The following is a 16293-nucleotide window of genomic DNA, read 5'->3' on the forward strand; positions in this document are numbered from 1 at the left end:
GGGTCAAAAAAAACCTATAAAACAGAATTTGGTTCTGCTAAGGGCGTAAAGGAGTATACACAAGCACACACACACACAAAAAAAAAATAAAAAACAGACATCCACAGAGGCCGTACTTCCTGTCTCACATTCGTAAGCATGTCTGAGCACACGCTAACAAACATAAACAGATAAAGACGTACTGTCGCACCAGGCGAAACAGAAAGAGAACAAAGTGAGCCGAGGTGCCGGGCGAAGCTAAACGATTTCTTCACATTTCCATAACAAAAGGACAAGATAAGGTCTTTACATAAACATATCAGCCTTTCCCATCTCCCTTTGCACCTGGAAAAGCCTGTGTGAGTTCCCGTGCCTGTGTGAATGTCACAACATGGCCATCATTCACCCTATATCTTCAGCAAATCAATATATGTCTGACTGTGACATTTAGCCATGTGCACAAAGAGATGTGTGTGTGTGTAAATGTCTTTGTATGTGTGTTACCATCCCCTTTGGTGCGGTTGATGTACAGTTGTACGGAATGACAAAGTGAGTGTGTGTGTCTATGTGTGTGTGTTTGTGTGTGTGTGTGTGTGTGGGCTCCGTTGGCAGGCAGAAGGGCTTTGGCTGGGGGGAGGCTTACAAACTGTGTGTGCATGTGTATGTGTGTGTGTGTGTGTATATATATGTGTGGACATGCTTCACCCCATATGGTGACAACAGAAATTGCGAATCTGAGGTTGCATGACTCCTCTAACACCCCTCCTCCCACCACACATACACACACGTCACCACGAGCAGCACTATCACTATCCCATCCAGCTCTCCTTGCGGCCACATGGCGAGGGCTCCTCGCGGCGTAACAGTCCCTTTTACCTCATCGCTTTCTCCAGCGCACATTTCTTTGCTCTCAGTCATCTGAGAGGTGAAGACTGTCCTGCTTTAACTGAGTTTGTATTAAATCTAATAGGCTGTCAGGCAGAAATTGATTCAGAAACGCGCAGAGATTACAAATGAACCATCCTCCTCCCGGCCACTCACATCCACCGAGCAGAGCGAGGGGAAAAGACTGACAAGTATGACTGAAACGTAAACCTAGAAAAGAAGCAGACACTCACAAATGCAAAAAAAGTGCATCAAATGCAGTGGCATCCTCTGGAACACGGGGACTTTGCCTTATACAAGTCAGCAGCCTGATTAAAGACTAAAAGAAAGTCAGAGGAAAAAAGAGTTGACATGGAACAACAAGCATAGCTGAAGCGTATTAACGGCGTCTCTCCCATCAAAGTGTTGCTCAAATGCCTCCTCAACCTGAATCTGGCAGCATGAAAACGGCGGATAAAACCGCGCTCATTTCATTTATTTACTTACTTTTCACAATTTGCAAGTGATTACGTGGCACATGTTTTGCATAAATAATCGCCCACTTTGGCGAGTTAAGAGGGATTTCACCTTCAACACGGTCTAAACTGAAAAGGCACTCAGAAATAGACTCCTGTATGTCTGAATGAGTGAGTGAGGGAGGAGGCTGCGAGAGAGTCAGTGTTAACACAGGCTGGTAAATGGCAGAGGGAAACATCTGAAGGTGTGCTGCTGGTGATGTAAAAACTAAAGATAGCACGTTGTGTGCAGGTGACTGGTGAACATCTTCTCAGTCATGTTGTGTAGACTAAACCTGTCTTGGGTAGGGCTGGGTATCAGATCTCAGTACTTATTAAGCACCATTAGAATACAGTCTTTCATTCAGACAGTTCCTGTAGAGCTGCTTATGTTAAAACAGTATTAAATAATGATGCATTCATAATGTTTATATTCTTTCAATTGCAGAAAAATTGCTTTTGTACAGAAGCTCAGGTACTGCATTAAGACAAGACAAACTAAAAGGAATTACCACTCTCGTCAGAACTGCTCCCAGAAAACTCTCTGACGCTAAGCCCCCCGTCAAAACTGCCACCAGCTACTAAGGCACACAAACATTATGCAAGCGCCTCTTAATGAGCCACTGTACTTTCAATATGCAGTGGGACAAGAATTATGCAGCGGGAGCAGATGACAAGAGGGGTCGGGGGCTTTCCAGGCCAAAAGACATCTTCTCATCCTCCAAAGGCATTTAATCACCATTTAATACTTAAACCAGAAGTTCAAAGTAAACGCTGAGGCTTTGGAGGGGAGATATGAAGCAGTTTTGAAAGCCTGCAGACACACAATCAAGGGGGCGGGGGTCGGCTGTGACTTTAGCTGTCGTGATGTCCCTACTCGAGTGCAGATAAGGCTGTCATAAGAGGTAAGGTGAGCTCTTTTTTTTTTTTTTTTTTGGTGGCAGGGGGGTGCATTTGTTCCGACAAGGGCATTTTATGCAAAAACTATGCAGCACGTTCAGTGTAAAACCATTTCTTTCCAGCTAAATTCTGTCTCAAAGGCGGAACTAATACTTTGAATTTTGGTTTGTGGCAAGTTTCCTATTGCCAAACAGTGACCCGTACATTTAGTGAAAATGAAACTGCAGTAGAGAAGAATACAGTAAAGTTAGGTGTTTCATTTGAACCAACGTACAGTTGTTGAGGAACAGGAGCACAGCGAAGCCCAGTGTAGATGTGGCCAGCAGGATCAGACAGATGTTGCAGGGGATCATGAAGTAGCGCACCACCAAGGACACCTTGTGCTGGTACCTGTGGTCCCGCTCCGGTGGCGGTGGTGAGGGATAGTGGCACCCGCTCATGCTCCACTCCAATGACCCCCTCCCCTCCAGGGCGGAGGAGATGATGGGACGAGCAGGGCGACGAGGGGTGCCCAAAGACCCGTTGGAAAAAATGATGGCGGTGGGATAAGGGCAGATGGATGAAGATGAAGAAAAAATAAAAAAAAGCAAAAGAGCTCCGTAATGGTCGGTGTTTCAGCTGTGGTTCCAGCTGTGCACCGTGGCAGGGACCCGGTGACTGTTTCTGTCAGAGAATTGCAGCAGCAAGCTTTCAGCGGTTTCCAAGTAACACATTTTTAGAGATAATAGCATCCATTTGGGGAAAGAGGACAGACAGAGGGACAGGGACGTTGAACTCCTACAGCCCCCCACCTGTCCATGCAACCTCCATTCTTCTGTGCCGGCTGGGAAGAAGACAAACTAATGGGCTTTCAGTGTGTGAGTATGTGTGTGTTGTGAAGTGGTTTATACTTACAGTGTAGATTGTGTGTGGCTTTAAGTGGGTGGTGATAATGTTTTAGTAAATGTGTGTTAAAGCGCTTTTGGCATGTATGTGTGTGAGATGCACCTAAGCCAGAAATTTGGGCATTAGGATGTGGGTGTTTCGGATTGTCAGATATCCACACGGAAAAAAACTTCCACAGCAGACCGACAGTAAATCCACAGAAGGAATCCTCTCCTTTCTTCCCAGTGACCCCAATGGGTAATTAGAAGGAGGTGGAAGGGGTCTGGCGATGCCGGCTCCTGGAGCACTCCCCCTCCTTTCTTTGTCAAAAGCCTTTACAAACCAAGCCAAGGTCTGGTGCTCACCAACAACATGTGTCACAAGTATTTCCCGAAGACGTGATGGCTGAGCATCTTTCTGAGCTTCCCTGTGGCTGTTGTCTATTGGGGCAACAATGGTTAGCTGCTCTCCTGAGCAATGATTTGCCTGCCACTCCTCTAAGTCAGCACAACTGCTTCTTTGTATCTGAAGGACCGACTTCTTTGGCTCTCGGTCTGGGAGCTTCAGACAAGATATACGACCACAGCACGCAAGATCCGTCCAAACCTGACACCGTCACCAGAGAAACTTGTATCTTCTGCAGCGTGATTAGCCGGACGGCTGAAAAGCAGCTGGCTGCCTCTCGCTAAACCATATGCTCCCGGGATCACGGAGATGGTTTGTTTTTCCTCCCCTTCCCCTCCTGCGTGCCTGCCACGCCTCCCTGGTTCAATAACCTTTATTCTCGGCCAGTCTCATGGAGTGAGTAAGCTACTGCCCCCCCACGCCGCTGATGTGCCGAAAGCAGGTCAGTAGAAGTGGCGGAGAGGGGGAAAAAGTTGGAGAGGAGAACGATCACAATCCCCACTCGACCCGTCAGCGCAGAGCTGTCTTCTCCCCCAAGCAGCTACAGATGAGCAGCAAAATACAGAGACAGTCTGAATGAACAAACTCATAGAAAGAAAACGACAAAAAAAAAACCTGTGTGTGATCAGGAATCAACCGAGAAGCTCGAGGCGGAGATTTGTTGGGCTTTCTTCCCTCATGTCAGGACTCTGACAGAGAATCCAAACCAAATAATGAGAGGAAAAGGTTCTCCTCCCCATAACACTTAGGTTGATTTAGCTTCTTCTGTTTTTGTCGTTCAGTAAAGAACTTGTCCAGTCTTTTCTTTCTGTCTCTGGTTTGTCGTCTCTCTTTTACACGCTTCTACGAGCATCCAGTCCTTTTTCCACCCCTGGTTGTCTTAGTTCAGAGGCGCTCCCTGTGTCCTGGCCGCAAGGATTTATGCTCCAGCTCCTGCTCCGTGTGGATCCAACGTTCACTGGCAGCCAAAACAACACATTAGGCTCCGGGTATTCATAGCGCGCGTAATCCCCAGGCAGCAGGTAGTGGTCCCAGTGTCAGCGCACTCAGTCAGCCAGCTGAAGCAGGGAGGAGTGAGTCAATGAGAGACGTCAGCGAACAGACACAGCGATATATAGAGAGAGAGAGAGAGAGAGCGAGAGAGAGAGCGGGGAAGTAAACGGGAGGGAGGAGGAGTGTTGGTAACAGGAAAAGCAACTCCTGACACTTCGGTCCACCTTTTTGGGTTTTTGTTTTTTGAGTGGGGGGGCTGGGGGTGGGAGAAAAAAGCAGCAGTGTGTCGCTGGTTTCCCAAACACTCTTCTCCTGAGCGCTCTTCTCTCAGCTCTCAGCCAGCGGAACGGATGAGCCCATAATGAGAGAACGAGGGAGACAGCGCAAGAGAGAGAGAGAGAGAGAGAGAGAGAGAGGTGGAGGAGGGAGTGGATGAGGGGCCGTCTTTAACAAAGACAGAGGGGAGGAGGGGTTGGAGTTGGGTGAGGGAACAGGAAAAAAAAACAAGCGAGAATAAAGGCTTTGGGGAGTAGTACTTGAGTCCTGTCAGAGTGGGGGGGGGGCAGCAACAGTGCAGCAGCTAAACAAAAGAGGGCTATGGTCTTGGGAGATGTCAACCAACTCCTCCATTTGTTTATAGCCTAATCAAAAGAAAGTCTCATCCACAAGAGTCGGAGAATTTCCACAAAGATTTAATGAGGCAAACTGAGAGAAAATAGTCATGAGGAGGGAGAAGGAGAGCAAAACTAAGTCAATCATGTATCGAGTCTCTGCGAACAGCCTAACACACATATTTTTGACCGATATGTACAGCCAGTGCAGAAATAAGCCTGAGTAACTCCATATGCATTCCACACTAACAAGCCAATATTCAATTAATTAACAATCCCATTTGGATGCTTTTTTTTTTTCCTGACTTACTTTCATGACAACTTGGAATAGCTTTCCTTTTTTTTCCCCCCCCTGCGCTAAATAATATGGCAAAAATGAATATTCAGCAGATCTGGCAAATGATCTGAGGCGGAGGCACTTCTATTTATCCATTTCATAGCATGTCATTTTTTGCCCTTTTTAAAAGCAATGCATTATTGCTCTTCTAATGAGATAATGAGGTCAGGATAGAGGGGTGGTTACGCTGTGTTTTAGCGAGACCCCGCATCAATATCTACTTTGAACAAACTCAGCGGCAGCAGGCGGCAGATGCAAGGCGGCATCTATCATCAATTATTTATGTTTTTTTTTCACTCTCTCTATCTGTGTCTCCATCTCCATCTCTGCCGTTCACTCCCCCCACTCTTTGCTTTACACAAGGGTGCGCACACACATTCGCACTGACTGTGATGCACACAGTGGCTGCATCCACAGAGGAATTGCATGAATGCACACACAATTGCCTTTTCTGTCTGACAGAAACTAGCACACATACACACAGCAAAATGGCTCCTTCTGTCTTTTTGTCTCTATCTGTTTTCAGCCTACAAGCTTACACAACTTGGACACACTACTCTCACACACTTCCGGGTGCGCGCGCACACACACACACACACACACAGGTAGGTGATCTTACCCCCGCCCCCCCACAAAGTCATTTATCTCTTTAGACAGAGTGTGCATTCCCAGGCCTAAGCTCAGTTCTTTGGGGGAGACTCTAATGCGAGGGGAGCCGGGTTTTCAGACCGCCTGCTGAGGGTCAAGAGTTCACCCCCCTCATCATAAGCAACAACACCCACCCAGAGGTGCCCCCCTGCTCTTTCCAGACACGGTACCCCAGACAGTCCTCATCAGCTCTCACATTACATAACAAAACCTGATTGATGGACTGGCTGAAAAGAAAAAGGAAACAGCTGCTGTCTTATTTGTTGCTTCTCTTTTTTTGCCCCTTTTCACTTTCATCCCTAACTGTGTCTTTATCTTCGTGCTGATTGTCTCAGCAAGTGGGAATTTCAAGTGGAGCAAGAGGTTACAACAGTTACAATACAGGGAAATGAACAATCAAAACAACATCACAGGTTGTGACTATGAGCAAAACGCCAAATTCTCCCAGCAGAGGGCACTAGGGAGTCAGCCTGAGCTGTGCTGCCACGACCCAAATAAATTCTTCCATCAACATTAAAGCTTGGCTGCTTTGATCCATTTTTAATGCCACAAGTATCGCACAAGGTTCACATCTCTGTCTGAAGGCTTTGAAATGGCAATTTCCATTAAAGAGCCAAAGGAGCTGCTCTATTGTTTAATAGTCTGACAGGGGTAAGAGTTGACATGTGTGTGTATATGCACGTGTGTGTGGTAGTCTTTATGCAGAGGGTGAGAAATTTGTCGAGTTCAATATGTGATTGGCAGTTATGCTTCTATCATCGTGTGTGTGTGTGTGGCTCTGTACGCCTGTGTGTGTCTGTGCATCCCAGTGCACGTCCCGGTCTTCTGGCTGGCCTGCACTGATCTAATTGATCTATGAGAAAACACAGTTGTTGCCTTTGCTGAAAGACAGTTTCTCCTTCAAATGGAACAAAATGATTATCATGTGAAAAAAGAGGCGCTGCCACTGAGACTTCATTAAAAAACACTGACCAACATCAAAAAGGAGAGATTTTCTCCCTTTTTTTGCATCATCTTTATATATGGATCTTTATTATACGCTTTGCATATAAGCTACAAGCTTCTGGCTGAACTACACAGGGTCAAGAGTCAGATCACACGGTAATATTTCTGCAACTTTTATTTTTGCAGTGATAAATGGTTTCTGGTCAGCAGTGTAATGTATTTAAAAGCACTTTATCAGTGTTAGTGTTAACTAGTTAAATGTACCAATGCTCCAAAGATTTCCACTGGCATTGAGCATTTTTAACTGTGGTGTCGATTCACAGAGAGTAACTTGTCAGAGATGGTAAAGGTGACTAATGACCCATGGGCTGAAATTTCTCAGAAAGCTGCATTTTCTGGTTCAGAACTGATGAAATTTAACGCAAAATGCAGTCGTTCAGCCTGTTTTGATGACACTACAAGGTTAGTTTATGGTTCTCTTTCTGACCTCTTAAACACAGAACTATCTTGGATCATGAAATAAGTATGAGTTCTTCAGCCGAATCCTTCATCAAATAATCTCTTTGGGATAAACTGTGTGTAAGGATCTATTGCTAAATGCAACAACAAGAGCTTTGTACATTAGAGTGTGTGATGAATGTACCAGCACCCCATTAGAGTGGGATTCTGTCCATTTTTCAAAGCAGGAGCTCTCAAAAGCGAAGCTGTTGCCTTCACTAATGGCATTAGAGATCATCCTTCCCTGCTGTCCATTGTAAATGAGGGTTTTAATGATGTTGATGAAAAGAATAAAGTCTGTTAAAATTTAGAACAGATTTGGTAATCGCCTGCACTAAAACATCTACTGGCCCACTCAACTATTCATGTGCACCTCATTTCCAAGACAATTTCCTGCATTATTTGTCATTTGTCTGTATTGTTTTGTTTCGGAGCATGTGTATATATAGATAATGAGAAATCTGCTGCAATGACAGTTATTTCAGCCGGTGGTGTCTCAGAGCTCATTCAGGAGCTACTGACTGTTGTTTTCTGGTATGTATTTATATGGCCCTGGTGTCCCAAATAACAGCAGTCCTTTATAAATGTATCTAATTCCACATTGAGCTTTCTACATGAGGTACAAATCCATCTTTCAGGCACATCAAGTCGACGTCGTGAGGCCATTTTGAATTCTTCATGTGTATCAAGCTGTGCATAGACGCTGCCAGGTGGGCCAGTTGTCTCGCTAGGATATTAACTCTCATCATCATAAGTGAGACTTCCTCGCAGCATCCAACAGATTCCCAGACTTTGCAGTCACCAGGCCTCCGAACGGAGCAGCCGTCATCCAGCAACAACGAGGCCAGGGCCTCTCACAGCTGTGCGTGGCTAACAGCATTAACCTCTGCTGAATTGGGATTTAAGAAAAAAAGAGTGGGAGGTACAGGGACAGCTGATGATTAGGGACACAAACAAGACGCTTCTCTGACTGGTGTTATCAGGGCAACCAAACATCAACACTACAACGAATGGATTAAAAAAAAAGAAAAATCTTTTCTGAGATGTTCAATAGTTGTTTCACAATCTGCAAGTTGACATCGCAGTTCAACTCCAGAAGCTACAGATGGGAGAGAAATTAAAAGATAAATAAGCATTAAATGTCAAGTGTTGGGCCACAACAAGACTCAAAAACAGCTGCAACGCTGCGATTCTCATCATCTGTGAAACTCCACTGAGGGGGATGAACACCATTCTTCCCAAAGACATTCCCTCATTTGGTGTTTTAATCATGGAGGCAAAGAACACTGTCTAATTAAACCAAACACAGAGCGACAGATCCATGACTTTAAAAAGTACACAGCTCATTCACACATCAGCACATCTGCCTGTCTGTCTCAACATGGCCTCACACGTCATTTCCATAAATGTTCATTTAGGTTGAGATCTGATGTCTGTGAAGGCAAATAGCACATGATTCACACCAATTTCACAGTCATCAGATCATTCCCTGAGCCCTCGTGCCCTATGTATGTTTTTCCATTAATTTATTAATTAATGTACTAGTAAACAGGAGAACTACAACAGACATGAATGCAATCTGACTCCTAACTCTGGACTACAGGCGTTAAAAAGCTCAAAACAGTCCACCATATCTTCCTATTCTCACCCAAACTGGTCGAGAAAACTGCCAGGAGTCCAATATTGCTTCACTTTGTTTCACAAAGACATAAACCAGTAACAAACACTGGTTCAAAATCTGTTGAAATGTAGTCTGACATTACTCAGTGGTTTCCCACATCAAATAATAAAGTTGGTGTTGGGTCAAAGTCAACATTCTGCTTTCATGACAACACTGATTCTGACTCAGTGGATGATGATTGTGCAGCGTTGATGTGAGCGTGAACGAGAGAGTTCCCACACTGGGTGGGCTCCACACACTGTGACTCACAATGTGACACATCGCCCAACATTTGATGTCAACATGGGTACACCACGACGCGTAAAAGCGGTGAAATGCAGCCCATAGCTGAACGTGAGCGTTCACAAATCCATGGGTCACAGCACTCGGGCCATCTTGAAATCTGGCATCTTATGAAAAGAACACTGGTAGTAAGGCTGATCCGTGCATTCTGCCTTTGTTTATAGTGCTAAGCAGTCCTCCTGATGCTGTTTAGCCGTCCACAGAGGAGTCGGCGGTCAATATGATCCACCTGTCCACACTCAACACTTCAGGCTACATTAACTTCTTCCTACGCTGCCGTGACCTGCTTTTTCAGCCTACTCTGAGCCAGCTCTTAGCCTGGGGCCTCATCCAGGGCCTGTCCACAGATAGACATTCAGTTCTCTCATTCGGTGAGGACGGTACTCGTCACCTCGGGGCTCATTCACAGCCAGAAGATGCCAGCCACTGCCTGAGGGCTGATGTTCTCAGGCCTGCTGCCCATTGACCCTCCTCCTTCCTTTTGCACTGGTCTAAATGAGGAGGAACTCATTCAGGAAGGAGCAACTTGTTATTAGCCAGCTCTGATTTTCTAGCCAGCCCCTCCTGCACATCAACGCTCACAATAATAATGATTACAGGATGTAATATCCTCCCTGCTCCACTGCCTTGCTCTGTTTATTCAGGTCTTCAGCACTAACAATTTTCCCTTAATAGCCATGTAGGAAATTATTCCAATGGACGGACATAGTGAAATAATGAGACAAAGACAATGAAACGACAGAAAAGGAGAGTGACAGAGAAGGAAAAAGTGGCAAGAGGAGAAAGAGGGTAACCTAGCTCGGTTGTTGTGGGCAGAGATAGTAGAGAGTGACACTTCTCCATGTGGCTGGCATATTGAGCCAATTGTGGCAGCAGCACAGGAAGGCTGGGAGCAGGGCCTCATTGGAGAGGTAACTGGCTCTGAGAGCCTTTACACAGGAAAGGCAGGGCTGATGAAGCTGAAGGATGATACAGATGTCAGTCTCTGGCCAAGTCAGCCATCTGTCACGGGGAGCCAGCCAAGTCACACTGGCCCCATCAAGCGGAGAGAGTGGTGGGAGACTTGTGATGACCAGTCATTATGAGTTGGGAGCTGTCCTTTCAATATGGCCGATCCCCAACACTAGTTTACCTTGCACTGGTGTGATTAGAGGACAGATAAACATACAGGTAAGGCTGGGTATATACAGAACATCAAAACTTCAGAGTGCTGTGCAGAAAGTTTCAGATGAGAGATTTTGTGATCTGAATTGTGAAACTTCAGATCGTCAGGTTCTTTTTGCCTGGCAGTATTCACACAAATATGACCATCAGAGTGTTTTTCATGTCTTTTAACTGGAGTCAAAGAGCTTCTGGTTCTTTTGCTCAAGTTCAAAAATCTTCAACACGCACAAACATTCAGCGTGAATTCTTTGAATTTTTTTATGTCCACTTTACGACTCTAAAGTTCACTTAGTGTTCACTCTGGACTGACGGTGCTCTAAAAGTATTATTGCAGAGCTCAGTCAGAGTGTCACCTCCTCTACAAGAATGGTAATAGTGTTTAATATAGTCCTGTTCCTCCATAAGTTGACAACTATCTACTGGGCCTTGGCCACATTCAAGAATAGGTGGTTGTTCCCACACCATGCCACAAACCGGTCCACCATTTTGTTGTCCTCTGCCTCCTGTCCACCACTGACACACCCCACAGCTGCAGAGTCACCTGAAGACTCCTGTATACGACAGGGCTCAGAGTTGTACTGAAGGTCAGAGGGGTACAGGGTGAAGAGGAAAGGTGAGAGGCCTGCTTTGTCCAGATGAGAAAGGGATCACTGAGGCAGGTAGATGATGGCATTGTCAACTCCAACTTGAGGTCGATAGGCAAAGTTAAGCAAGTCTAGACAGGTGCTCACCTGAGGTCTGAGATATCAAGGTATTGATAAGTACAAGGAGAACTGTGTGGGAACCCTGATTATCATAGATGAGGGAAGAGTCATTTCAAAAGATAACAATGCTAAGTCTGTGGGAATATGCTGCTGTCCACGGCTGAGGAGTGATTCAAAGACAGAAAGCAGCTAATTCTCTAACATTTCTTGCAAATAAAAGGTTTCAGTTATTTAATGAGCACTGTGTCTGAAGCAGAACAGTGTCGTTTTGCTTGAAGACCTGAACTAGAAATATTCTATTTTAGATTTCAGCTCCATCAAAGGATTTATGTACTGTACAGCCTATAGCCTGTGTTCTACATCAATAATCCTGTTTTTTCTGAAAATTTAATTACTGTTTCCTTCACTTTGTTTAACTATAGCATGACGGATCAACATACATCGCTGTGACATATACATACTGTACACAAGCTGATTTAACTGATAGGCTTTCTGGCCTCAAAGCTGACAGTGACATGCTATTATACAGTGGGACCCTTTCATTTGCATTTACAGTAATGAACTCGCTCTCCTCCTTTCCACTGATTCTTCTTCTCTCAGCCCAGCACTGGCTGCTGGCTGGATCTTCTCAGATAGAGGGCAGAGAGGGAATATTAATTGGCGAGCAATACCCTCTTGTTGAGACGCAGCCCATAAATGAAACGGCTATAAATTATTTATATGCCTAATCAGATGGCATGTACTCAAGTTATTCTCTCAAACAAGACAGCTTCTGTGCTATTCTTTTTTTTTTTTTTTTTTACCTAGTAAATAATTTTAATTCCTTTTGATGAGAGTGCAGTCAGACAAGGCTCTGTGCTGGAAGGAGAAGCCTAATGAAAATATGGAGCCACAGTGATGTAATAGCTGTTTTCTGGCTGCAATCACGGTCAGGAAAATGAATGACCCGCTTCGCACCACTTATTAAAATGCATCCTGTGTTTAGAAGGTTTTATTCTGATAGACCAAAAACAGATAAAGTGCAGGTGTAAATGCACACAAGGTCACACTAACTATTAGTAAGCCTTTGTGAATGAAATGAGACTGATCTATGAGGAAAGCATGCAGAGCTCATATATCAGGAAACAAAAAAGACATGTGCACATGAATCTGACCAGGAGTTGTAGACAAAGAGAACTGGTGACAGATTTTAACGTGTATACCAGCTAAGCATTTAAATGAGCTCTCAACAGCAAGTGAGTTACTCAGTCAGTTACATGACAAATGCAGAGTTTTTGTCCATAACCTCTCAAACTGCACATAGCATCTATTGGCAGGACAACATCATTCGCCTGTGCTCTTCAAAGCTGATACCAATGACTGTTGAAAATTAAATCTGTTTCATGATGTGAAAACACCAAAGTTAAGTTCTGGTTAGGTTTAGACATTGTGGTTTGGCTAAAAGACCTTCCTCATCATGGTTATAATCATATCCTTAAGGCTATGGAATAATCATGATCATGCGTAAAAAAAAAAAAATCACCTTGACTGTCGGTGGGAAACGGAAAACAAACAGATGCTGAAACGGCTGACGCTTCTTAGGAGGACAGTCTCGAGTTATTGATGTTAGTGTAAATCTCTTGCACTGAACAAGCTATTTTAAAGTGTAACTGTGGCCTCTGGGAATTGTGACAGTATTTTCTGACATTTTTAGACTAAATAAGGGTCAGTATATATAAAAAAAATCCACAGATAAATATGGTTATTAGTGCCTCAATACCTTTTTTTGCTACATTTTTGCCTGTTTTGGACACTGTTGTATTTAACTCATGCCCCATTATCAAAAGATTTCAAACAATACTGGACAGGAGGTGGATGCCAGCCATTACAAATGCCACTACCATTATCAGCATTCTGCTGGTGCAGGACAAGTAAACAGGATTCTCCTGCCATTGGTTGGTCTGCTACCTTATACCCTGAGCTCGGGGGCTAGCAAGGTCAGTGCTGTCATAGGTGGCTTGCAGTTAGAAGGAAACTAAAGCTAAAGCCAGGGAAGAGGGCCATTACTGGCCGGAGAAAGCAGAGAGCACCCGGTAAAGAACTGTCGACAGACTCCTCAGCCAGCTGACAGACTTCAATATACCCTCTTGTAACCCAGAGACTGGCTGTCTGTCAACTACAAATCTTTAGCTGCCTCTTTTGAGCCACACAAGGCTCTGAGACTCTCCAACACACACATTTATACATTTGTAAGATAAGTGCAATGACTTGGCATTCACACACCTACCAGAGAAAAATATGAAGACAGACAGACACATCTTCCTTCAAATGCCACAAGGTAAGTAAACGGGCTGCCAAAAATTTGCAAGAAAAAAGAACAAGAGGGTAGTAACCAGATGGTTCAACGGATGTTTTCTAATTTCTTCTTCAAACAAAGTTTAAGATCAGAAAAACACCCTGGCAAATAGCTGCAGAGAGATTACTGCAAGATCCAGTTTAAAGGGCTTACTGATGTTTCATGACCTCCCTTTTAACTCTTCACAGCTGAGGATTCATTTATTTCACTCCCCAACTGGAAAACCCAGCTTCAAACTCCTGCTTTTGCAAACATCCTATCTGCTAAAGTGTCCTTGAGCAAGACTGCATCCAGCTTCTGCCCTGTGGCTGAGCCTGACCTTTGACCTCCATCTTTAAGGAGACAAGAGAATTTGTCCGCAGGGATCAATAAAGTATCATTCCTTCTGAGGCGGGGTCACAGCAGAAAAACCTCAATCTTCCCCAGTGATTGGCCTCAATTTGAGCTTCTGAGTAGCGTCAACAAAGGTGGAGGGACACAGCATCCTCAGAGAGCAAAGCAGATTTTAAAAACATTACATTGAATTCAAGCTGTTGTAAAGGATTTGTCTTGTGTTGATGTAGACTTTCTCACTGGCAAAGCAATCAAAGTGATTTATGAATTTCCTAAGTAACTTAATGTAAAGTCAGAGTTTTGGTTTGGTTTTGGTCTGAATGTCTGAACCTTTCTGTGATCATACTGAATGATGCTAACTGCTAAAACATGGGTTCGTGTTTGAGCTCGTAGGTAGACAAGGCACCTAAAAAACCTTCAGGGTTTTTCCTCACTTTTCTGCCACGTGCCCTTGAACATGAATGAGCAGGTATAGAGGATGGATGGATGGATGGATGGATGGATCTTGCCATAGAAAGCCATTCCACACTTACTAAGTTATAGAAATACATTCATCTAAAAGGGGGAGGGGGGGGCACATAACCAAAAACAATAGAGTGGATCAGTATAGGGGGCAAACTTTTCTGCACCCCTGACAAGTTCTGTTTGTCTGTGTGTATGGATTTCTACATGTCCTTCTATCAAGGCCTTCCTTCTTCATCTTCATCAGCTTGTGCAGAACAGCTGAGACTCAATCACTGCAGGAGCGGTACGTGCCAATGTGTCAACTCGTCTGTCATCCAGAAGTGATGGGGGAGGAGTCAGGAGGGAGGCGGAAGAGGAGGGAGGGAGGGCGATGGACATGGTGTTTTTTTGCGAGCGAACGCATGACAATGATGAGCTTGGCGTGTCGCCGAGGCAACAAGCGGCCTCATCCATTATTCATCTGGGTAACAAACTGATAAACGAGGTAAATGAAGAGGAACAACGGCAGCGAAAATCATGCCGACGGACCAAAAGAGACATTTAGAAGCCGGCAGCACGAGCGGCATCCTGAGGCGCATATTAATCTGCGAGGTAAACAACAAGGTCTGGACACAGGGTCAAAGCAAAGCGGCTCTCATCCTTGAGAAGAGTAATGTGGAGCAACTCCGCAGCTTCGGAAAATGGGATTTTATTCCAAAAGAAAAAAAAAATGTGCTTAATCAGACCAGTGAAGACATACAGGTGTTACAGGGAGGTTTGGCATCTCTGCAGAATCAACACATGAATGGTGGCTAGTTCACACATTGTCAGTCACCCACCAACCATGTGCACCCAGAACCCTCCACACCACACTTCACCACTTTACTTCATCAGAAAACAGACTACTAATCCCTTTGCAGCACAAGTCCCAAACAGCACAGGTACAGAGAGCATAAATGATATCCCGGGTCTCACATGTCATGCCAAATTCATGCAACACGATCTGTTTGAGACAGCAGGGGGATGAATTATTGCCCTGTTGCTACGGTAACACCTCGTATGCAGAAAACACCATGCCGTGGATTGAAAAGTGTTGATTTGTGAGATTTCATTTTGAAAAACCATTCCGGTGACGAGGGCGAGGGAGGGATGAAAGAGAGAGAAGAGACTGACAGGGAAAGGAGGAGGGAAAGAAAAGCGATTCAAATACAGTGAGAAAAAAGCGAGAGGAAGAAGGAGAGAAACGAGACGAGGCTTCACTCGCAGCAATTTACAGCAGCGCTTTAGACAATCTGGGTCACTTCTGTCACTGTATTTCTATAAGGCAAGCAGAAACACCTCATCTGCCATTCATTTCATTTCCATTCCAACACCTGCAAGCCATTTGCATTCTGTCAGTTTTACCTCTCCCTTTCATTTCTCCGCATGCCACTACATTTCCTGAATGATAACATACTGGCAATTTCTACACTGGCATAGCATGGGCCAGGACACAACACCACCTGCATCCAAAAGCAGGGGGAATCTGTCTTTCTTTCTCTTACTCCACCCTGAGTCCCAGTTCTCCTCTCAGGTTTCCACCAATAACTCAACCCACCCTCCCGCCTCTTGATCAAATCCAGATCTTTGCCATCTGACCCTTATGAGCCCTTGCAGGGCCCAGTGACTCCCCGGGGACCCGAGGCCGGATCGTATGTCTCGCCTTTTCCACAGCAACAAATGAACCAGGCGCTCAGTAGCTCGCCTGAGTGGCTGTCATGAGATCTATGCCATCATTCCTAATAGTGGTGC

The 16293-nt window shown here is 44.8% G+C and overlaps 1 protein-coding gene across 2 annotated transcripts in view; it reads right to left on the reverse strand.

Moving 5' to 3' along the window:
- The window catches only part of agrn (agrin), a 239676-nt gene that overhangs the window by 147224 nt on the left and 76159 nt on the right, over positions 1-16293 (reverse strand). Inside the window, exon 1 of one of the 2 annotated variants that reach the window (XM_041049160.1) lies at positions 2533-4730. The exons of the other annotated variant lie outside the window; for it this stretch is intronic. Within the exon in view, the coding sequence (XP_040905094.1) occupies positions 2533-2698 (166 nt within the window). The 5' untranslated portion in view covers positions 2699-4730. Of the gene's footprint in view, positions 1-2532; positions 4731-16293 lie in introns of those variants that run through there. 2 annotated transcript variants of the gene reach the window in all.

This window comes from Toxotes jaculatrix, chromosome 2, assembly GCF_017976425.1.
Source record: "Toxotes jaculatrix isolate fToxJac2 chromosome 2, fToxJac2.pri, whole genome shotgun sequence".
In the NCBI taxonomy this organism is placed as follows: Eukaryota; Metazoa; Chordata; class Actinopteri; family Toxotidae; genus Toxotes; species Toxotes jaculatrix.